This window comes from Humulus lupulus, chromosome 2 (genome assembly GCF_963169125.1).
Source record: "Humulus lupulus chromosome 2, drHumLupu1.1, whole genome shotgun sequence".
In the NCBI taxonomy this organism is placed as follows: Eukaryota; Viridiplantae; Streptophyta; class Magnoliopsida; order Rosales; family Cannabaceae; genus Humulus; species Humulus lupulus.
In genome coordinates this window covers 295,299,066-295,323,773 of record NC_084794.1, presented here as the reverse complement: position 1 = coordinate 295,323,773, position 24,708 = coordinate 295,299,066, and the positions used below count along the sequence as shown (strand labels likewise).

At 34.1% G+C, this 24,708-nt stretch overlaps 2 protein-coding genes across 2 annotated transcripts; one reads left to right on the top strand and one right to left on the bottom strand.

The window, feature by feature from the left end:
- Positions 1 to 3,354: 3,354 nt before the first annotated feature.
- LOC133815737 (secreted RxLR effector protein 161-like) lies at positions 3,355 to 3,906 on the bottom strand. Its single transcript, XM_062248543.1, has one exon. It carries the CDS (start codon positions 3,904 to 3,906, stop codon positions 3,355 to 3,357), a length of 552 nt encoding a protein of 183 aa, XP_062104527.1.
- Positions 3,907 to 17,181: 13,275 nt separating this feature from the next.
- On the top strand, positions 17,182 to 17,768 carry LOC133816810 (ethylene-responsive transcription factor ERF098-like). Its single transcript, XM_062249115.1, has one exon. It carries the CDS (start codon positions 17,240 to 17,242, stop codon positions 17,744 to 17,746), a length of 507 nt encoding a protein of 168 aa, XP_062105099.1. The 5' UTR covers positions 17,182 to 17,239; the 3' UTR covers positions 17,747 to 17,768.
- The last annotated feature ends 6,940 nt before the right edge of the window (positions 17,769 to 24,708 follow it).

Genomic DNA, 24,708 nt, shown 5'->3' with positions numbered 1-24,708 from the left:
ACACATATATATTATTTGTACACACAAGATACTTATAATTATATATAATGTATTTATTATGTATTATATATTATTGTAATAACAAATATCTAGTTTTATAACATGTGTTATCCCTGTTTTCCACCCGTAACACGTGGTATGACCCAATGGGTTCAAGGGCCATCTTAAAGAGGTCTGGGTCCATCCTGAACCCAATGAACGGGGAGTGAAGAAACCCTAATAGCCCATCAACGTTCGATGGGTGCGAGCATAACGAAGGAATCGGGACTAAGTTGCAGGCCCGACTCATCTTCCTGGTCCTAACCTACCTATATCCTCTGGGATGCCAACTGAGGTGGCAAACTAACTAGTCGATGGAGATAGACCTTATCAAGAATCCAAGGGAGATAGTCAGTGTCACGATGTCCACCTTGGCAAATGAACCCGAGTCCTAGCGAACAATCCAGGACTTTGGTAAGTGAACCGAGACATTAATAAACGTACCTGGACCAGACTTTCGGATAGGGCAAGCCTAACTAGCCCCAATGCTGACCTGTCCCCATAAAATACGGCAGTTGATCTCCTCAACTAACCTGTAGAAGAGGGTACGCACGGAACGTACATTGTTCCTAGGAGACAGTACTGCCACTACTCTGATAGATCCCATCCCCCAGAATCCCTTTAGAAGCCCACGCGGACCAATATGAGCTAACGTACAATGGGGCAGCTGTAAGGCTTGGTCATGCCTGAGCCGGCCCAATGGGCCCAGATTAAATATATTTTATTATGTAACATTCTTTGTATTATGACTCTATTAGCAAGCAAACCGTGATACATCCCTATTGGGCCTGGATTAGTTTGGCCCTAGCCCACCGCGCTTGACTGCCTATAAATAGGGCCAGTTTTGCACTATAGCAGCGATCCCAGATTTTCTCTTGCAAGCAATTACTCTTCTAAAACTTGTAGAAAATTCAATTGTCAAAAGCTCTCTAAAGTCTAATATTATTGACTCGTGGAATAAGGCTCATTAACGCCTCAACCACGTAAAAATCTCAGACTTCTCTTCTCTAATTCTTTCTCTTCAGCTCTTGTTTCTTAATATATTTCTAGTTCCTGAAAAATTCGGTAAACAACATGTGAATTTATATTAATACAATTTTTAAATATCTAGTTTTGTATTAAATATTATAATAATAATATTTTATAATATTTAAATTTATATTAATTTAATTACTAAATATTTATTCTAGCAAAATTTTATGAAAATTAAGATTATATATTATTATTATAATAATATTTTATAACATTTGAATTTATATGGATATATAATTAATAAATATCTAATCTAGTATTAAATATAATTATAATAATGATATTTTCTAACATTTGAATTCATAATTAATGATGTTTTATAATATTTGAATTTAAAAATGATATTTTATAACATGTGATTTTATATTAATATAATTAATAAATATCTAATGATATTTTATAAAAATTTGAATTTATATTAATATAATTAATAAAATTTTATTTTTATTTGGTTTGAAAAGTATATTCCGTTAAATATTTGAAGTATTTTGTTAAAGTTAACAAAAACAAACTGTTAAAATCAAGAATTTATGTTATTTACACACTTTTCATATAGAAGAGGTATATATATACTAGATACAAATAACGTGCAATGCATGTTTACTTAATTTTATTTATAGAATTTATTATTTATTTTTATTAAAGTTATATCATTGTCATATAAATTTCAAATAAATAAACAATATTATATATAAAAGAATAACATAAACATATTAAATTAGACAAAAACATTGCTTATAATTTTTTTTTAATATATATATATAATATGATAACTTTGATAAAAAAAATTTAATAAAAAATTAAGATTATTTATTATATATTATTATAATGATATTTTATAATATTTAAATTTATATTAATACAAGTATTAAATATCTAATCTTGTATTAAATATAATTATAATTATAATAATATAATATTTAAATTTATATTAATATAATTAGTAAAAATTAGGATTATACATTATTATTATCATTATAATATTTTATAGTATTTGAATTTATATTAATATATTTATTAAATATTTTATATTGTATATTATTATAATAATAAAAAATTTATAATATTTGAATTTATATAAATATAATTAATATATATTTACTTGTTATTAGTTTAAAAATATATACTGTTAAATATTTAAAATATTATGTTAAAACTAAAAAAATTCCATTTTATATAAAGACGTTTAAATTCACATTAAATTTTGAATAGAAATGTGAAACAGGCGTTTAAATCTTCTAATACATAATAACAAATATCTTTAAATAATATATTTCAGTATAAGTATTGACTTGACTGGAAAAAAGCCATTAATTATGATTTATGTATATTATGGCTTCAACTTCATTGTTAGAAAATCAAAATAATTATTCTGATCCCAAAATTTCTACTAAAAGTTTTCCATTTTGTACAAAATGCAATATGTACCTTTTGGTTTCATAACCAGATAAGTTCAACCCTAGTTAAACGACAAAAAGTTAAACTTTCTCATTTTGTTTTCTCCTCGATCACAGAATCAAAACCTGCTTCGAAGAATTTTATATACCTTCCATTTTCAAATATCAATATCAAAAAGTCTAATCCAACTTTTACTTTTTGAACGATATGTAACACAATACAAATTTTATTTTGTCATTGTTACATAGGATAATAGGTGAAATTGTCAGAGTTTTTTTATCTTTTTTTTTTATGTAATTTTATAAAATATTTTTTTAATATAATATTTTACAAAATAGCCTTTCAAGCTAAACAATTTTAAATATTTTCGATAAAATATTAAGGAAACAATTTTAACAAGAAACACCCTTAATCATATGTGACACAGTTAATCACACATTGTTAAAGCTTCCAGCGAAAAAGAAAAGAACAGAACACTACGGTGTTTGTGAGAATGATTTAGATGAATGAGAAAATATGCTGAGCTCAGCCTTGAATTACTGAGATTCACTTTATTATATAAGCCAAAAGATTACAACTCACTAACTGAAAATTACAAAAGAGAAACTAACACAACTGATTAACAGAACAGTTGTTAAGAGGTTGTTACAGAGTTGTTATTACACTAAGTAACATAATTAATACCTTGGCTAACTACTTCTCTAACATCCCCCCTCAAGTGACACGGGGGAACTTGGAGAGTCAACTTGTTAAGGAGAAAACCAAACTGATTATGAGCAAGTGGCTATTAGCTGGTTGAAGATGAGAAGGAGCAAACCGAACATCCAACTATTTTGCCAAAACTTGATCACGCACAAAGCAAAGATCGATCTCGATATGCTTCATTCAGGCATGAAAAACAGGATTAGAGGCTAAGGAACTTGCTCCAAGGTTGTCACACCACAACACTAGACACTGAAAATTTGTCAAGTTAAGCTCCTTTAAAAGAGATTGCAGCCAAATAATTTCTGAAGTGGCCAAAGCAAGTGAACGATACTCTGATTCGGTACTTAATTGGGCAGCCACTGTTTGTTTCTTGGAGCACCAGCTGATAAGATTTCCACCAAGAAAGAGACAAAAACCAGAGGTTGATCTTCTGTCATCAATGGAACTAGCCCAGTTAGCATCAGCAAATCCTTGGATATCAGTATCTTTGAAGTGTAACCCGAGATGAGGATTGCCCACCAAATACCTTAGAATCCTCTTGCCGGTAGACCAGTGTTTAGTTGTTGGTGCTTTCAAAAATTGGCTCAACTTATTTACAACAAAATTAATATCCGGTCTAGTTAAGGTAAGGTACAATAATGCCCCAATAACAGTCTTATACATAGATACATCAGCTAAGGGAATACCACTGTCAAGAGAAAAATTCAAGGCAGAACACATAGGGGACGACATTGACTTAACATCAGACATATTAGTTTTGGTGAGTAAGTCTCTAATATATACTTACTTTGAGTAAGATATATTTATGAAGAATTTTGAAAGACCTCAAACCCAAGGAAGTAACTAACCAGACCAAGCACTTTCAAGGAAAATTCAAGGTGTAAATTAGTGATTAATCTATGTATATGAGCAGCATCTTCACCTATTATTAAGATGTCATCAACATAGACAAGTAAGAGAGTAAGTTTGCCTGAGTACCTCATAAAGAACAAAGATGAATTTGATTTTGAATTGGTGAATCCCCAACGTAGAAATGAGGACTGCAACTTTTCAAACCAGGCTCGTGGTGCCTATTTAAGGCCATATAGAGCTTTGTTCAACTTGCATACATATGACAGATATTGAGTGGTAAGAAACCCTTGTGGTTGCTGCATATATACAGATTCTTGAAGCTCAACATTCAAGAAAGCGTTATTTATATCAACTTGCTGAATAAACCAACCAAAAGTTGTTGTGTAACGTCCCCAATCACCTAATAAGACTTAGGGCCTTGATTAGGGGGCCAGGATGGTGATTTATGGAATTATGTGCTTATGTGATTTACTTGTGTGTAAATATGTGATTATGTGAGTTATATTATAATATGACTAGATATGCATGTTTAGGTGTATTAAATATACACGTGGGCCCGTTTTTTATTAGAAAGGCAAATTTTCACAATTTGGCCCGTCATGGGCATAATTGTATGTATGTGCATATATGTGATATATGTGAGAGACCACATTATTATGAGGGTTTATTTGGGTTACTTGGCACGAGACGATCCTATGGAGTAAGTTAGCGGGAAAGTCACAACGAGACATAATACCCGACTCGGGACGAGTTATGGGTATTTTGGGTAACTGGTACATTACCGGTTTATCGTGTAACGAGAATAAATATTTGAAGATATATTTAGAGTTAGCAAGATTAGGAGGTAATATCAGGGATTTTGACCATTTTTCCCTCGGGGATGTTTTTGGTACCCCAACCCTCGGGATTAGTTTAAGTTACTTGAACCTTAAGAAAAACAAAACACAAAAACACTCAAGCTCCCTGTCTCAACCAACTCTCTCTCTCTCTCTCAACTTTGGTGTGAAATTCTTGAGGAAAACATAGGGAATTGAATGCTTGGGTTAGGATTTGGGATTTGTTGCAGCTAGGAGATCATCAAGCACAAGGGATGTAAAGCTCTAATCCCTGTTTTAATTGAATTTTTTGATGATTTTCTAAAGTTCTTGCAGTGTTCTTGATCTTTGTGGCTCAAGGTGTGGATTTTGTGTTTTGGTAAGATTTTTGTTGCACTTAATGTTGGGTTTTGTTGCTGGTATCACGTTGAGGTTGTATTGGGATTCAGTTCTGGTTTTGGGTATGAATTGGGGTGGTTCTTGGTTGAGTTTGGCTGAAGAAAAAATAGGGAATTCTAGGTTCATAGGGTCGGTTCGCAACCCCGTTCTTAGGGCGTCGCGACCCATGTGAACCCAGGATCAGGTGGGGTTTCTGTTTTGGAGGCGCATCACAACCCTCAGGGGTAAGTCATGACCCGCGTCTTGTCTCCAGGCAGGGGAGGGGGGCTCTCTGTTCTAGGAGGCGCGCTGTGACCCTTAGGCTTAGGTCGCGGCCCACCTGTGCATTTTTTGCCACCTTAGGTCTTAAGTATCGAGAACTCAAACCTAAGAGCTTGGGATTGATTCTACTACCCGTCTTAGTAGAATTCGACGTCCCAAAGGCTAGAACTCGGTCTGGAAGTTATTTGCTCATTATTGACAGGATCCTATATTATGGTTGTGACTGGGTTATCGCTAAGGGCTTGGAACCGGGATCGTGCTCGATGATCGTTCTTACTATACTTTGCACTTGGACGTGAGGTAAGAAAACTGCATCCAATACGTGATATATCTGTTTGGGCTTGGCCCGATTGTTGATTATATCTATGAATAGGGGTCGACCCCTGGGAATGAACGTGGTTTAGGTTATTCTTGAATGTTCTGTGTTTGAATAATTGTTTAATGAATACTTGCCTTGTTTGCTTAGGTAGGGCTCGGCCTCGTTAAGGAACACTGTTATAATTGTGTTTATGTTTGATTGGTTAAGATACCATGATTTATATGTATGCCTACTTGTATTGTCTCAAGTATGCTTATCTGTATCTGTATCTCAATTATTTAGGGCAACGGGCCCCAAAATGATCCAATGATCATTTATTTGTAATTATATGCATGCATGAGTAGGTTATTACTATTGGGCATGCTAGATAAGTATTTGGAATCTCTATTTACTTTTCAAGCGCATGTTTAAGTTTTCTTGCTGAGCCTTGGCTCACGGGTTCTATGTGGTCTAGGTAAGGAAAAAGGAAAGCTAGACCAGCCATGAGTTGGAGAGATTCGGTGGCGGCGTGTACATATGCGGTTTCTCATCCACCATGCACAACCGAGGATATCTCAAAGGAGCTAGGGTCGTATCCCTTATTTTGCCGCTTAGACCAGCTGATTGTACTTTTGATTGTATATACCATTTTAAACATCTATTTGTAATATTTTGGGATCTCATGTATGTATTAAACTTTTAAATGAAAAGTCAACAGTTCCTTTGACAAAAAAATTTAACCCTAACCCTTGACATTAACCTTAGTTACATGTTTATGACCAAATGACTTGATTAACAGTCTGACACTATTTAAAGTACACAGTGTAACAGTCATGGATTAGGAAGACGTTAAATTTTGCACAAGTGAAATAATGCGTATAGTTGCTGGCTTTACAACAAGGCTATATGTCTCAAAAAAATCTAAACCAGGGGTCTGTTGAAAACCCTTTGCGACCAAGCGGGCTTTATATATATCTACTGTACCATATGTTTTGTATTCAACCCTAAATACCCACTTATTGTTGATAATGGTCATATCAAGTGTTGGGGGTAAAAGAGTCCATGTTTTGTTTTGCATTAAAGTTGTATATTCCTCATTCATGGCCTTAATCCAATTTGGATCAGTCAATGCTTGCTTCACATATTTTGGTTCCAAAAATTTAATATCTGACATAGCTACTAAAGCTTTTGGTTTGAATATACCAGATTTTGATTTCGTAATCATTGAGTGATGATTAGTGGTGGTAGAAAGAGCAAGTGGAGGAGGGAAATCAATTGGTATTTCACTTATAGGAATGAGAGGAGGTGACTAACTAAAGGCAGACTCATTTGATGGTGGTGAAAAAGGTGACACATTGGAGACACTTTGTGAGGGGTGGGCATAATGGAGACTTGTGGGGTTGGGGATTGGGCTAGACGTGACTGAGTAATAGACACTTGAGGAGAGAAAGATGGAGTTGAGGATGAGACAGATGAAGTGTTGTTGACATTTGGTATTGGACCTGAAGGAAAATTAAAAATACCATTTGGTGAGTGTGAGACAGACGAATAAGACTGAGATTTGGACTTAAATAAGCTTAAGTATGAAAAATTCAGCTCATTAAATGTAACACTACGTGCTACATAGATTCTACCACTTGAATGTAATCATCTATAGCCTTTGTGGGATAGGCTATATATCAGAAAAACACACTTAGATACCTGAAAAGCAACCTTGTGTTTGTTATAGGGTCTTAGCAAAAGAAAACAAGAACACCCAAAAATCTTTAAGAATTCATAATTTGGTTGTTGATTAAATAACAACTGAAATGGTGACATTATTTAAGGTCGAAGTAGGAAGCCTATTAATGAGAAAAGCATCTGAAACAAACGCCTCCCACCAATATTTCAGAGGCATACTTGCTTGAGCAAGCAAAGAAATGTAAACATCGACAACATGTCGATGTTTACATTCAGCTCGGCCCTATTTTTGGTGTGTGTGGGCATGGGTGCCTAAAGACAATGGCTAGTGATTTTTGTTGTAAACATTCTTTAACATAAGAATTGAATTGCTTGAATATAGAAAGAACTTCAGACTTGCATTTCATAGGATAAATCCAACAAAACTTTGAGTAATCATCAATGAAACTAACATAGTATTTATGGTCATCAATGGAGGCATAAAATGATGCTCCCCATACATCAGAACGTACAAGTTCAAAAGGATGAGTTATTTTTGGGAATGAGTTCTTAAAGGAAAAACTATGAAGTTTTCCATATTCACAAGCATCACAGAAGGCTAACTCATTACATTTAATAGTGGGATTTACAAGAGATAAAACTATAGCTAATACTTTCTTAGATGGATGACCAAGTCGGCAATGCCATAATGAAGCTAAATTAGATGCAGACTTGATAGAGGAGTTGGTTTAGGTACACGTGAGAGTAGACGGAGAGACATCAGTAGTGGACGAAGAATTGAGCTAAGTGGATGGATGTGCTTGGAAGAGATTGAGTCTGTATAGGCCATCATTGAGGGAACCCTTTAGAAGAACTTGCTTCGTAGTCTTGTCCTTAATAAGACAACACAAATAGTCAAATTCAAGAATTACATGATTATCTTTTGTGAACTGAGATATGCTAAGCAAGTTTTTTGTGATGTTGGGGACATGTAAAATATCTTTGAGAATCAAGGGTTCACAGTCAGATTTGGTAAATAAAGTGTTGGAACTAATATGAAATATAGGAAGAGAAGAGCAATTACCAACAACAACTTTAGCTCTCCCTTTATAGTCAGATTTAGAAACAAGATTTTGAGTATCAGTTGTAAGATGATGTGTTGCCCCATCGTCTAAGTACCAAGCATCAGAACTGGAGTCAATGGTTGAGGAATCGACAACAAAAACTTGAAGACTTGGTGAAAAGGATTGTGGAATTGAACATGGAGGTGTAGAGTCGACACCATGAAAGTTTATGTCAAACCAATGAAAGAATTTGGACATAGTGTGTTCGGTGCAACCACGGAGTTGGGAAATAAGTTTTGAGCCATGGCCAGTAGTACGAACGAAGGAGCTGCCTTTGTTGCCTCGATTGATACAAAGATATCCCCTTCCAGTTGGTGGGTAATTGTTACCACGACCTCCACGAATCGAAAAATTTGCGAAATTGGCCTGAACACTGTCCAAAGTCGAAGTAGCAAATTGCTCAACTCGTAATTCCTTACTCTGAAGAAGATATTGAGCTTCTTAAAGAGTCACTGAGTCGGCTCTTGAAGTTAGATGAATAATGACTGATTCATATTCTTGACCAAGACCACCAAGGATGTACATCAGGAGATCATCATCTGATATTGGATGACTAGCAGCTGAAAGAATATCAACAATGTTTTTCATCTTGAGAATGTATTCATCGATGGTGAGTGAGCCTTTCTTGGTTGATTGTAAATAGAATCAGAGTTGGGGCAATCAAGCCTTGGACTGAGCAGCGAACAAGCGCTCAAAGATTCTCCAAATCTCAACAGTTGATCGCGACATTGAACAATGTGGCCAAGCATTGGTTCAGAAACATAATTCATTAGCCAACTCATTAAGAATTGATCATATCTAACCCATTGAACATAGGCAGGGTTTGGAAGATTACCGTCTATGGTGAGAGGCATTTGATTTGTGCCGAGGAGGAAACTATCAAGATTGTGAGCACGAGCAGCTGGAAGAACTGAGGATCTCCAGAATGGGTAATTGGACCGATCAAGACAGAGATTGAACAGAAGAAAATTGTTGGCGAAATGGAGAGTATTGACTGGAATCTTCGCTGGAGCTGGTGGATCCATTGGAGCTGGAGGTACCACAGGAAGAACGATTGGAGTGGTCAAGTGAGATGGAGATTGATCTGAAGAGGAGGGCTTGGTCTCTGATGCCATGTTAAAGCTTCCAGCGAAGAAGAAAAGAACATAACACTAAGGTGTTTGTGATAATATTTTAGATGAATGAGAAAATGTGTTGAGCTCAACCTGGAATTATCGAGACACTCACTTTATTATATAAGCCAAGTGATTACAAATCACTAACTATTACATTGTATTATTTAGTCAGTTTGTTATTTACGCCTAGTTTTATTTGTTTGTTTATTCTGTTTTAACTGTATTTAGTTATTCAGGTATAATTTGTTTATTTTTGTTTCCTAAATATTCAGCTGCCTATATATATAGCTAGCCTTCCTCTTCTATAAACTAATTCATTCAATAATATTATTTTTCAGTCATTCAAGATTCATTTTATCTTTTGCATTATGGTATCAGAGCCAAGTTAAAAATTACAGAAGAGAAACTAATTAACATAATTGATTAACAGAACAGTTGTTAAGAGGTTGTTATCGAGATGTTATTACACTAAGTAACAGAATTAGTGCATCGGCTAACTACTTTTCCAACACACCTAATTAAAATGATATGACACAATTTCTAGCTAGTCACACATCCCAATTAATTAATAAAAATATATAATATTACAGGAATGTAATGAAAAATGAAAAACAGATGAAATGAACAGAGAAGCTCAGAGCTCAAGAATGAGTCTGGCCTTGGCTTTATATTATATAAATCAAGATACAAGACTTTGGCTGTTATAAAACACAGCTCAGTAGCCAAATGAATTATGTTACAATATGGTTAAGTTGTTACAAAACTAACTTCACGTGACATCTGGTGTAACATCAGTAGGCTCACTGAACTCATGCTCAGTATGCCGAGTATTGCTGAGCTGAGTCATCCTAATCTCCCCCCCTCAAGTGACATGGTGGTATACACAATGTTAACTTGTTTCTAAAGGAAGAAAACTGAGGTAGAGCCAACAGTTTAGTAAGAACATCAGCAATCTAGTGAGCTGAATCCACATACCGTATATCAAGTTGATTGGCAAGAACACGATCCCGAACAAAGTGTAAATCAATTTCAATGTGTTTAGTGCGGGCATGAAAAACAGGATTGGAGGCAAGTGAAGCAGCACCAAGATTGTCACACCAAATAATTGGACACTGAGATAGAGGTACCTGAAGCTCACTCAGAAGAGATTGTAGCCAAATGATCTCAGAGGTAGTAAGAGCCAGAGACCGATACTCAGATTCTGTGCTGGATTGAGCAACAACATGTTGCTTTTTAGAGCACCAACTAACCAGATTTCCCCCAAAAAATACACAGTAACCAGATGTAGACTTGCGATCATCCAGGCAGGCAGCCCAATCGGCATCAGAAAACGCCTGAAGATCAAGAGCAGCAGCTGAAGAGAAGCAAAAACCAAGGTGAGAAGTGCCAGCTAAATACCGAAGAACACGTTTACAAGCAGTCCAATGATCCGTGGTGGGAGCCTTAAGAAATTGACTGAGCCTATTTACAGCAAATGCTATGTCCAGTCGAGTCATAGTGAGATATTGAAGAGCACCAATGACAATTCTATAAGCTGTAGGATCTTGTAAGAGCATGCCCGAAGTCAGAGAAAGTTTAGTGCTGGAACACATAGGGGTAGATTGAGGTTTGGCATCACTCATATGAGTTTTGAGAAGTAAATCTCTAATATACTTATGCTGAGTTAAGTAAAGACCTGAAGAGTTTCGAAAAACTTCAAACCCCAAGAAGTAATGAACTGAGTCGAGGACTTTGAGAGCAAATTGAAGATGCAAATCAGTGATGAATTTATGCACTTGAGCTGCATTTTCCCCTGTAATCAAAATATCATCTACATAGACAAGTAGAATGATAAGCTGACCATTTTTCCGAGTGAAGAAGAGGCTAGAATCAGACTTAGAATTCGTGAAACCCCACTGAATGAGATAGTATTTGAGTTTGTCAAACCATGCCCTAGGTGCTTGTTTCAAGCCATAGAGAGCCTTGTTTAATTTGCACACATGATTGGGAAATTGAGAGTGAACTAAGCCAGTGGGTTGATGCATATACACAATTTCTTGTAACGTACCATGAAGAAAAGCATTGTTGATGTCAACTTGTTGAATGTCCCAACCAAAACTTGCAGCTAGTGTGAAGATGACCCGAATTGTGGATGGCTTTACCACTGGACTAAACGTCTCAAAGAAGTCCAAACCAGGAGTTTGTTGAAACCCTTTCGCCACCAAACGAGCCTTAACTCTGTCAACAGTCCCATCAGCGTTGTATTTGGTTCTAAAAATCCACTTGTTACTAATAATAGTCATATCTGATGTAGGAGGTACTAAAGTCCAGGTACCATTCTTTTGTAAGGCATTAAACTCATTTTGCATAGCTTGCTTCCAAGAGGGAATGGACAAAGCTTGCTTGACAGTAGTTGGTTCTAACTCAGTAGGGACAGTGACAACATAAGCTTTTGGCTTAACAATTCTAGCTTTTGAACGAGTAATCATGGGGTGGGTGTTGGATGGGAGAGGAGGTATAGGCAAGTCAACATGTAACTCAGAGATAGGAACAAACGGAATGGACTCAGGGGAGGAAAAAGGTGATGAAGTAGATTGAGATTGTGAAGGAGAATGTACAAAAGCAGACTCGGGTCTAGACGAAACTACAGGGTCAGAAGGAGAGTCAGAGGGAGAAGAAGGATGAGGAACAGAAGTGGTTGAGGTAATAGGAAGTGATGCGAGACTGGGAGTAGGAACTTGATATGAGTTTGGTGCAATAGGAATACTGGTGAGGGAAGTTGTGGTAGAGGATGAGGCAGGAAAGAGAGTAGTATAAGAAAACTCAGTTTCATTAAAAGTCACACTTCGTGCAATATAAACCCGACCACTAGGATGAAGACAACGATACCCTTGGTGATGAGGACTGTACCCAATAAAAATACACTTGGAGGACCGAAATGAGACTTTGTGAGTTTGATAAGGCCTAAGTAATGGGAAGCATGAGCACCCAAAGACTTTGAGAAGATTGTAATCAGGAGGGTGATTAAACAACTTCTCAAAAGGAGAGCCAAAACTGAGACTAGGAGGGGGCAATCTGTTGATTAGGTAGGCAGCTGACACAAAAGCTTCACACCAGAATTTCAGAGGCATATTGGCCTGTGCTAACAAAGTGAGACCGACATCAAAAACATGTCTATGTTTTCTCTCAACACTACCCTGTTGTTGATGAGTATGAGGACATGAATGTCTTCTAGATATGCCTAGAGACTGAAAAAGTGTATAGAGTGGTTTATATTCACTTCCCAAATCAGTTTGTACACTTTTTATTTTAGTCTGAAAAGTTCTTTCAACATAGGCATTGAAATTTTTAAAAACGAGTGGAACTTTAGATTTAGATTGCATTGGAAAAATCCAAGTAAATTTGGTAAAATCATCAACAAAACTAACATAATACTTGAATCCTTCCATGGAGGTATAAAATGAAGGACCCCACACATCTGAATATATCAAGTCAAAAGCAGAATGAGAGTGATTTATTGACTTTTTAAAAACAAATTGATGTAGTTTGCCATATTGACAAGCATCACAAAACTCTACAGTAGTACACTTGACAGAAGGAGTAACAATGGATAAAACTTTGGCTAAAATATGCTTGGAGGGATGGCCAAGTCTACAATGCCATATAGAGACAGTGTTAGATTTATTATACACAAGATTACTGCTAGAAGTACAATTGAAATTGGAAGGAACACAAGATGGAAAAGAAGCATGTGTTAAGACAGGCTTGGAAGACTTGAGAGATGTTGTAGCTGGGACTATGGACCGAGAATGATTTGGTGTGGTGACATGGAGTTGATACAGACCATTACTGAGAGTGCCTCGAAGAAGGACCTGCTTCGTCCTCTTGTCCTTAATAAGACAGCAAATAGAATCAAACTCAAGGGTGACATTATTGTCATTAGTAAACTTAGAGATACTCAACAAATTTTTGGTGACATTAGGAACATGAATGATATCTTTCAAGATTAAAGACTCATTAGAAAAGGGTAGAAGAAACTGAGTTAGAACCAACATGTAATATAGGTAGAGATGAGCCATTACCAACTATGACTTTTGCTTTGCCTTTGCAGTCAGATCTGTTGGAGAGGTTTTGAGAGTCATTGGTCATGTGATGTGTGGCTCCACTGTCAAGATACCAGGCTCCCGAACTTTCATCAGATAAAGAAGCTTCAGTGAGATAAGCTTGAGAGGGAACAGAAGTCGTGGAGTTGGGAGTGATTGAGGACTGAGATCCTTGATATGTAATGTCAAATCGGTGAAAGCATTTGAGAACCGTGTGACCTGCTCTGCCACAGAGTTGACAGAAGAGTTTGTTTCCTCGACCCCCCTCGGCCTGAGAAATTTCCACGACCACCTTGGAAGGAACCTCTAGAACCACGACCATAGGAACTTTGAGGACCACCACGGCCACCACGCAGGGAAAGATTAGCAAAGTTTGCTTGAATGTTGTCAGCAGAGGCACTTACAAACTGATCAATGCGCATTTCTTGACTTTGCAAAATATATTGAACCTCTGAAAGAGTAAGAGGCTCAGTTCGGGAGGTGAGATTGACCACAACAGCTTCATACTCAGCACCTAATCCTCCAAGAATGTATAGCACAAGATCATCATCTGAAATAGGTCTTTCTGCAGCAGCAAGAGTATCAGCATAGTTCTTCATCTTGAGAACGTATTCATCAACAGAAGAGGAGCCTTTCTTGGTGGATTGAAGTAGAGCTCGGATCTGGAGAAGACTGGCCTTGGACTTCGTGGCAAACAGATTTGCAAAAACAGTCCAGATCTCGGCAGGAGTGTGACAATGAATCACATATCCAAGCATCAGATCAGAAATGGAGTTCAGCATCCAGTGAACAAGAAATTGATCATAGCGAATCCACGTAAGATACTCTGGATTAGGAACATTACCTACAAGAGTGGCAGGTGGTGGAGGAATTGTTCCAAGCACATAGCCTTCAAGATTATAGGCACGAACAGCAGACAAAACTAGAGATCTCCAATAGGTGTAATTAGTCTGATCAAGAGGAAGATTGAGCGGAAGGAGATTGTTGTTAGGAAGAGCAGCAGGTGTGACTGCAGGAGGAGGATCAACCGGAGCTTCGACGTGAGCGGATGGAGATGATGCACTTCCTGAATTGGACGCCATGGCGCTGATACCATACAGGAATGTAATGAAAAATGAAAAACAGATTAAATGAACAGAGAAGCTCAGAGCTCAAGAATGAGTCTGACCTTGGCTTTATATTATATAAATCAAGATACAAGACTTTGGCTGTTATAAAACACAGCTCAATAGCCAAACGAATTCTGTTACAATATGGTTAAGTTGTTACAAAACTAACTTCACGTGACATCTGGTGTAGCATCAATAGGCTCACTGAACTCATGCTCAGTATGCTGAGTATTGCTGAGCTGAGTCATCCTAATAATTATATATTTTTTTTCTTTTCTTCTTCTTTGATCAACACTCTAATTAAGCAAAGCTAATTAATTAGGTAATATAATAGAATGCATAAATAAATAAATAAATAATAATGCTAATTTATCACACAATATTGATTTTTTGTTTTTTTTAACGACATGTGCCGACATTGAATACGTAATGAGAGTTGGTTATAAAATAATCATATTTAATTCATTAATAATAGTAATAATAATAATAAGAAATTGGCAAAGAAATTTTGTTGACATATCTGAATCTTATCGAATGGTACATATATATATTGGTAAAGCTGGAATAATCGAACCTGTCGTGTATGTGCCTACCTAAGCCCTAGGGCTCCCTAATAAATATGCTATAAATAATATTAAGGTAATTTGGCTATATGGTATGGTAGATGAGGTCAAATTCGAAAGGTTTAAAAAAGTTCAAAGACCGGTCCAAAACACCAAGTTCTCATCAGATCTTTTTGGGGCATCTAATAATCCACTAATTATTTAATTACTTTATCAATTGGGGTCCATTTATTTGATCTTAATTTGTTCCTAAATGATCTTTAGCTTTACTTAATTTGTTCGTAAGTGAACTTTAATTAACTTTAATTAATTTATTTAGGACCCACTTTGCTCATGTCACGAGTGACATATGTAGTAAACAGCAGAAAAAAATTTTGAGGGGCCAAATTTATAATTTTTAGAAAATATAGGGAGTATTTAAAAAATAAATAAATCATGTAAAAAAAATTGAAAAAGGTAAGGGGCCAAGTATAAATATAAATCCTTAATTTTTATTTTAAAAAAATAAGTTTGGCTATAAATATTTATTACAAATTTATTATACGTAAAGTTTATGAATGATATTGAAACAAAATGTTCCTTTCAATATGCTTTTGAAGAAATAGCTTAATTTCCTAAAATAGGTTAATTAAGATAATTTTATATTCTGGAATATTATGTCTGTTTAGTGCAATCTTATTATGCACTAATAATAGTGACAAAAAGTAAGGATAACATTATATATATATTTTTTTATATATATGTATAAAGTTATATGTTTTTTTAAAAAACCAAACAATAAATTGGTGAAAATTGTTTCATAGTTATATCCTATATCCTTTGATAATTAAATTAAGTTACTTTCCAAAACTTGTTAAGAAAAATGATCAATAGATAAGGGTAATGATTTAAGTGATGTGATTAACAATATATATATATATATTATACTATTGAATTCATAAATAAAAAATATATATAAATATATTTAATTGAAAGAACAAAAAGACGTACGCAAGACCCTTCTTTAATTCTATTTGCTTTTAATTCCTTGTGTTTTATCTTGACCATGCATGTATAAAAAATATTCTTATTCCATATAATCAATCTATATATAAATATATTTATATATTTGTAAATATGTAAATCCATATACAATTCAAGACAGGGATATATATCTTGATCCAAATTTTCTTATCTTTGATATGGGTATCGTCGTTGGTCCCAAAAAAATATTCTATTTTGTAAAAAATATCATTAAAAGTCAGAATCCAATATTTCATGAGCAGTTTAATTATTATTTCACTACACACACATATATATATGGTTAAAAAAAATAAAAAAGCCATAACAATAGCAACCACAAATATATTATATATGTACACTCTAGAATCCGAACCAACATTATATATAATATGCCTATCAACAAAAAGAAGATTTTTCCAATCCTTATAGTAAATTTAATTTTTAAAAAATCACGACAGTAATAATTCACTCATAGAAAGAGTCGAAGTATCGAATTTCTATACTTATATATAGAAGCTTCCAAGAAAGTGATATCGAGCGATGTGGAAATTAGTCAATCCACGTTCTTTCTATCCCTAGTAGACTCATCACCAAAGCACTCAATATATATATATAAAAATATATATATGCCTACATAATTTGTTATTATATAATATTATTTATCATCAATAAATATCAATTCCTCACCAAACTTTGATTAAAAAAAATCAGTAATATTGTAGTCAAAGCAAGGGGTTACAACCAACGTTACCAGCTAGCTAGGGCAAGTGTACGAGAGAGTTACATATGGAAGACCCTAATGACTATAACAGTAAGAGGAGCCATGAGCAGCAACAGCAAGGATCGAAAGAAGATCCTCAGGTGAAGTACCGCGGCGTGAGGCGGCGGCCGTGGGGGAAATTCGCGGCGGAGATAAGGGACCCGTCGAGGCAAGGAGCTAGGCTGTGGCTTGGGACGTTTGACACGGCGGAGGAGGCTGCTCGGGCCTATGATAGGGCTGCCTTTAACTTTAGAGGTCACCTTGCTATTCTCAACTTCCCTAATGAGTATTATTCTAGGGTTATGGGCTCTCCTCCTTATCCTCCTCACATAACATTTTCTTCTACTCATTCTGCTGGTTCTTCTTCTTCTTCTTCTGGTCCTTGCCAGGGTTCGGGCTCTTCGGGGGCGGGGGCCGGAGCGGGGATGGGGATGAGTGGCCGCCGCCAAGAGCGGCAAGTTTTCGAGTTTGAGTATTTGGATGACAAGGTGTTGGAGGAGCTTCTTGGTTCGGAGAAAGATAAGAAGAAATAATAATAATAATGCCGAGTAAGAGAAAAATTATTATATTCAAGATGATGATATTTATGATATCATGTTTTGAGTGTACTATTGGCTAAACATTGTTATATTAATTAATTAATTATCGTTTTATCACGCTAATTTTAGCTTTTAATTTTCAACTTTGATTATTATTATTCATGAATGTTGGATTTTGTTTTCTCAGTTTTTGTTTATTTTTAAAAAAGGCCAGAGAGAATTAGCTAGCTACTAATGAATGTACCAAAGTCATAATGATAAAAAAAGGCCAGCCAATGAGCTAATAATTTGGTTATTATTTCTTCATGATCATTACATCAAACAATGACTTATAGTATCATATGAATTGAAATGTTATTATTAATGTACGTATATATATATATAGATAATATTCTATATATATATGTGTATTTGTTGGCCAGAAGGAATTTGTGCTAAGATAGCTTTTTTTTGTATGAAGATTATTATTAGTTGGGTATCTTGTAAAATTCTCAACTTGATATAAATATATATAGTGTCACCAGATAATACTAAAAACTGATAGTCATCTCTAAACTTGAAGATCACGCTATGAAAAATAATAATAATAATAATGACTGATACTATATAAATATGATGGACAATTCTTCTTTAGGTTTTCACCTTAAGCCCTATTAGTAGGGCTCTCAGTATTTCTCGACCCGTGAATAGTTTTCGGCGTGATTTTTTTTTTATGACCGTGTATATTGTAACTATTTAGAGCATCTTGCAAATTTTCAGAAAATTCCGAATAGTTTACAGTACCGAAAACTAGGTTCAAACATGTTGATTTCTACGCATATAAAAAAAATTAGTTATGCGTGCAATAACATGTTTGAGCCAAGTTTTCGGTACCGTAAATTATTCGGAATTTTCTGAAAATCGTGCTGATGCTCTAAATAACTGCAATATACACTATCATAAAAAAAATTCGCGCCGAAAACTGTTCAAAAATCGAGAACACATAAAGCCCCACCGGTAAGACTTAAAGTGAAATTCATATCCTTAAATATATATATATATATAACAGTGTTAGAAGTCAATTTCAATCTCATTCATTAAAGTCCCATCTTTCTACTCCTAAGCATTGAATTAAGCACTATTTGTATATGTCCCGACCATAGAGATTCGATAAGTTAAAAGACTTTTTTGTTTGATAAAAGTAGTGTTTACCCCATTAATAATTATTTGGTTAAAAAGAAGAACAAAAGCCCACCACCCCAAATAATAATAAAAAAAATTTAAAAAAAAAAAAAAAAAAACTAAATCAACAGTAGTTTTTGCTTCACAGGACATATCTACATATGTAATAATATTCATCATATTATCTACATACATTAATTATACTTATATATATCAAGATATTATTTAACTATATATTCATAGCTATTTTGTATGTTCCATATGTTTTCTACGTCAACTCCATATGTATGCATTAAACAAATAAATTATACATATGTAACACATTTATATTTATATTTATATTTATATTTTATTTTAATAAAATATAATATGCCCAGTGATCTATTTGTTTGAAAATACATGTAAGAGAAAATTGTTGTTAATTGATTTGTAGTATTGTGAATGTTTTTTTTTCTTCTTATTATTATATTCACATTATATATATTAAAAAAGAAAAAGAGAGATCTAGTGTCTAACTTTTTGTTAACTAATTCACCATACAACTAATAAAAAAGATATATTTTATAATAGTAGAAAAATTATTAAATAAATAAGTAGTATATATACATATATAATGGGAGAGTTTCTTATTAATAATTAATTAGAACTGGAATATAAAAATGAGAACTTTTCATTAAATGTTTTTTTAGACTCAAATGCCTGTTCTGTCTTATACTTTTTGTTCTCTTGAATTGGACCAGCTTTCTGACATATTTACAGCTCATTAATTTGACTATTGCTTCAATTTTAATTATATATATTTATATGTATTAAACCTTTTATTATTATTCGATGATTTTGATAAATTAATGCTATATGCTGATAAATTTTTACCAAGAAATTCAGAACATTACTTTTATTTTTAATTATTAGCAGATTAGTGGTATCTTAATTATTACATGTTTATATATCCATGTTCATTCCCAAGATATATAAATTTTATAAAAAATTCATCTCATCATCCCATGCAAATAGAAAAATATTAATTTACAAATTTTATAACATATTGATTTAAGAATTCAATATGTAATTGAAAATGACAAGTAGTATAGAGATAATTTTATGTAATTGAAACCTAAAAAAAATTTCTTTTTTTTTTTTCCTTTTAAGACTTTAATTAATTGAAATAATAAGCATTTTTTAAATTTTATAAACAAAATTTAGAAAATAAAGTATTTTTAGTATCTAATTATTATTTCATATAATTAAAAATCTAAGAAGGGAAAAATGATTAATGCTTTAAAATTTAAGGTAATTAAAATTTGAGTTTTTTTATTGAACATTATGTAATTAAAATAATTTTTTTTTTGTAATATAAAAAAGAAATTTGATCAAAATTATTATGCTAAATTAATGTATATTATTTTTATATATTAATTTGTAAAATAAAAAGTAATATTTTGCTATTAATTAAACTGAAGTGGTGTAATCTCATTGCTCGTTAATTTGTTAATTGATTTGAATATCGATCTCAATAACATATCCAATAAATATTTGATAATTAACTAATAATGAGATTATATATACCTCAAAACTCTAAATTTTACATGAATTGTGATTCTACATTATTATAATATCGACAAATAATAATTGTATATTTTCTATAGCTAGTTTGAGATTATATATATGATAGAAAATGTTTCTTTGTATAAAGTTTTGATTCGAAATTATTACACATGTTCAAAGTCTAATATTGAAAACAAATAAGTCTAAATGTCTCAACTTTTTAGACTAGAGAAATGAGGTTATCTTGAATTAATAAAGTAATTAAAAACAACCAAGGATATTAGAGTAGAATCTAGATCTTTAAAAGTGAAGAAAAATAGTGTACGTAATTTTAATTTTATTATTGAAGGCTATATAATTTGTGGTTATTATTATGTTAGTAAATTAAGTAATTATATACAAATACAAATATCTATATATATATATATAGGTGTAAACCTAAACATTAATTATATACGTACTAATTATTTCAGTAAAAATTCAAATTGAGCCTCCCAAAGCACGAACTCATCATGTTTTTCTCATTTATAATTTTATTATTAGTTCGAACATTCAATGAAATTACATATGTTTCGTGATAGTCAAGTATATCAATCAAACACTGTACTAAATTAAAGCCAAAATCCACGCTTATAAAGTTCAACACGACAAAAATAAAAAATAAAAAAATGAATTATTAGTTAAAAAAAATAGAGAATTCGGCTTGAATCAGAAAATTTATTTGATTCAATTATTTGTACATATAAACAGTGATAGATTATTTATTTGCGGCACATGTGACAAACGTTTTCCAACCTTTTTATACTTATTATTTGAGAAATGCTAAAGGATGAGTTGTGGTCCTGTAGTTGGTACAAATTAATATTGGGTCACACATAATTTAATTAATTATTATAGAAAACTATTAATCACTCGTGAGGTTCTACTCACGGTGGTGTTGAACATCATTAGTACCTAATGACGATGCATACTATTTTGATATGTTATTTTTCTTCTCTTATAAACATACTTGAGGTTACCTATTGTAAGGTTTTAGAGTTTGGAGAAAAAGGTTTATGTGTTGGTATTATTTCTCAGGAATAAATGATATAGGAAGAAGAGTATATATACTCTGTTTTACAACATATTCACATGGGCCATTACAAGGCCAGTACACCATATTTACATGGGCCATACGTATTGGGCCTATACCACAATTATCTTTTATCATCCCCTGGCGAACTCATGGGGCGAGAGAGCACCGTAAGTTTGGATCAAAGCTGGAGAAAGCGAGCGGAAGACAAAGCTTTGGTGAGACAATCTGCTAATTGGTCTTCAGCAGGAGTATGTCGAACAATGAGAGACTTGGAAGAGACACGTTCATGAATAAAATGAAAGTCTATGTCAACATGCTTTGTTCTAGAGTGGAGCACGGGGTTGACAGTAAGATATGTAGCAGAAAGATTGTTACAAAGCAAAACAAGAGGAGCATTAGGATGCATTTTTAGGTCACGAAGAAGAAATTCAAGCCATGATAACTCGGTGAGACCAATGGCAAGAGCACGAAATTCAGATTCCGTGCTAGAGCGAGAAACAACTTGTTGCTTGGAAGATGGCCAAGATACAAAATTAGTGCCAAGAAAGACACAATGAGCGCCCGTACTCCGTCGATCATCTGGACAAGAAGCCCAATCGACATCAGTATAGTAGAGAAGATTGTAATCAGAACAAGGTTGCAAAGACAGACCAAAATGGGGAGTACCTTTAAGGTAACGGAGAATGCGCTTGACAGCTTGCCAATGAGTATCTGTTGGGGAGTGCATATATTAACAAACACGGTTCACAGCGAACGCAATATCAGGATGAGTCATAGTACAGTATTGGAGTGCACCAACTAGGCTTCGATAAGTAGAACCATCAGCAAGAGGAGTGCCAGAAGAAGCTGATAAAGCAACAATTGAAGACATTGGTGTATGAAATGGTTTGGCATCTAACATTTCAACACGATGTAAAAGGTCTTGAATATACTAATATTGGTTTAAGGGAAGACCTGTAGAGCAGTAAGAGACCTAAATACCAAGAAAATAATGCAGCTTACCGAGGTCTTTGATAGCAAACTCAGTGTGTAGAGTAGTAAGAAGAGAGTTCAAAATAGAAGAGTTGCTGCCAGTGAGAATTATGTTATCTACATACACCAATAATACAAGAGTGACAGTGGAGTGAAGATAAGTAAACAAAGAGGAATCAGCAGCGCTATTGATAAAACCCCGGGAAAATAAAAAGGATCCAAGTTTCAAGTACCACGTGCGGGGGGATTGCTTAAGACCGTAAAGGGCCTTATCCAAAAGGCAAACATGTGTTGGATGATCAGGATCATATAAGCCAACAGGTTGATCCATGTAGACAGTTTCTTGGAGATTGTCAGGGAGAAAGGTATTTTGTACATCAAGCTATCGAATAGGCCATGACTCAGGCAAGGCAAGTGTCAAAATAGTGTGAATCGTGGCAGGCTTAACAACTGAACTAAAGGTCTTCAAATAGTCAATGTCAGCTGTTTGATGATATCCTTTTGCCACCAAACGGGCCTTGTATCTATCAAGGGTTCCATCATCTTTGAGCTTAACCCAAAAAACCCATTTGCAACTGACCGATGTGGCATGGGGAGAAAGAGGAACAAGGAGCCAAGTTTTGTTTTTCTGCAAGGCCAAAATCTCAGCACGCATAGCAGCCTGCCAATGTGGAATTTTATCAGCCTGTTTGTAAGTAGTTGGCTCAAAATAATCATAAAAAATAGTAGTAATAAGAGCCTTGGGTTTATGACACTACAAAAAACCTCACTTTTGCCGATGGAAATTTGCGCCGGCAAAAGTAAGGTTTTGCGCCAACAAAAGCTATATGGGTTTTGCCGACGCAAATTTGCACTGGAAAAGGTCCGCGACGTACCCCTGTCGCTAATTTCACTTTTGCCAACGCAAAACGTAATGTGTCGGCAATTGTATCTTTTGGCAACGAAAAAATGCGCTGGGAAAAATAAGGATGCGCCGACAAAAAATTTTGTCGCGTTGTTGTGGAAAACACTTTTAGCTGCGCAAAATTGCGCCGACAAAAAATGAATCATTTAGTGGCGCGTTTTTGCGCCGGAAAAAGTGTATATATGTAGTAAGAGTTGAGACTTTTGCCGACGTAATTTTGCGTCGGTAAAAGTATTTTTTAAATAATTTTTTTTTGTTATATTACTAATTTTATTTTCAATATATTAATATTAATTAATAAATTTCGATTTAAATATATTAATAATTATTTAATTTTTTAGTAATATTATTTAATTAGAAATAAAATTAAAATTAAAATTAAAATTTTATAAATAAATAAAAAAAATTACAACTATTAATATTTATTGTCTCCACCAAACATGAAAATATAAAAGTAGTTTAGTAAAATAAATGTCTAATAAATTAAACTTTAAATAAATAAATAAAAAGTTCTATAAATGAGTACTGCCTGCCTCATCATCCCCGCCCCCGTCAACATCATCGTCCTCGTTCGAATCCTGTTCTGGTAAGTCAACAGTAAAACTAGGAGTTATTTCACCAACCTGCTTCAACAAAGCACTGAGCAGGAGATCTTGACGCCGTTGACGACTCTCAAGTTTAGTCGTATGCTTATTTAGGTTCAGATTTTGTAGCATAATGTCCTGACTTCGCTGCAAAATGGTGTCCACTTCAGGTGGCAATTGCCTGGACATTTGAGAAGTTGACGAAGATGCTGCCTTCTTTGCGCCAATTGCCTTCAACCTAGGCAACCCCTCAAACCCTTTCTTATAACGCGAGCAGGGCCCAAGGACATCTGTGACAATATCCATATCAGGCGGGAACTGACCGTCGACATTATCGCCGACACAAAAAGCAACATATGATACAGGGGTCGTACTCTGCGATGCTCCACGCTCGGTCATCTCAGTCTGCACAATAAAAAGCACGTATCTGGAATTCCAATATAACATTATTTGAAAACCTAATGATTATTGCTCAAAAATATCATTTTATTAGTCTTAAAAGTGTAAAATTAATTAAGTTTTAATTAATATTTTCATGGATTTATTGTCATATATTTTATATTTGAAAATATTAATTTTAATTTAATTTGTGTTTAATTTTCAGGAAATAAAATATATTTTTAACACAAACAAAAAGAAAGAAATATAATTGAAAAAAATAATGATAAAGTGGTATTTTTGAAGGAGAAATAGGCCCAAAATCAAGCCCAAATCA

Coding starts and splice junctions, on each gene's coding strand:
- LOC133815737 (XM_062248543.1), bottom strand. CDS start 3,906: ATGTCGTCCCCTATGTGTTCTGCCTTGAATTTTTCTCTTGACAGTGGT.
- LOC133816810 (XM_062249115.1), top strand. CDS start 17,240: ATGGAAGACCCTAATGACTATAACAGTAAGAGGAGCCATGAGCAGCAA.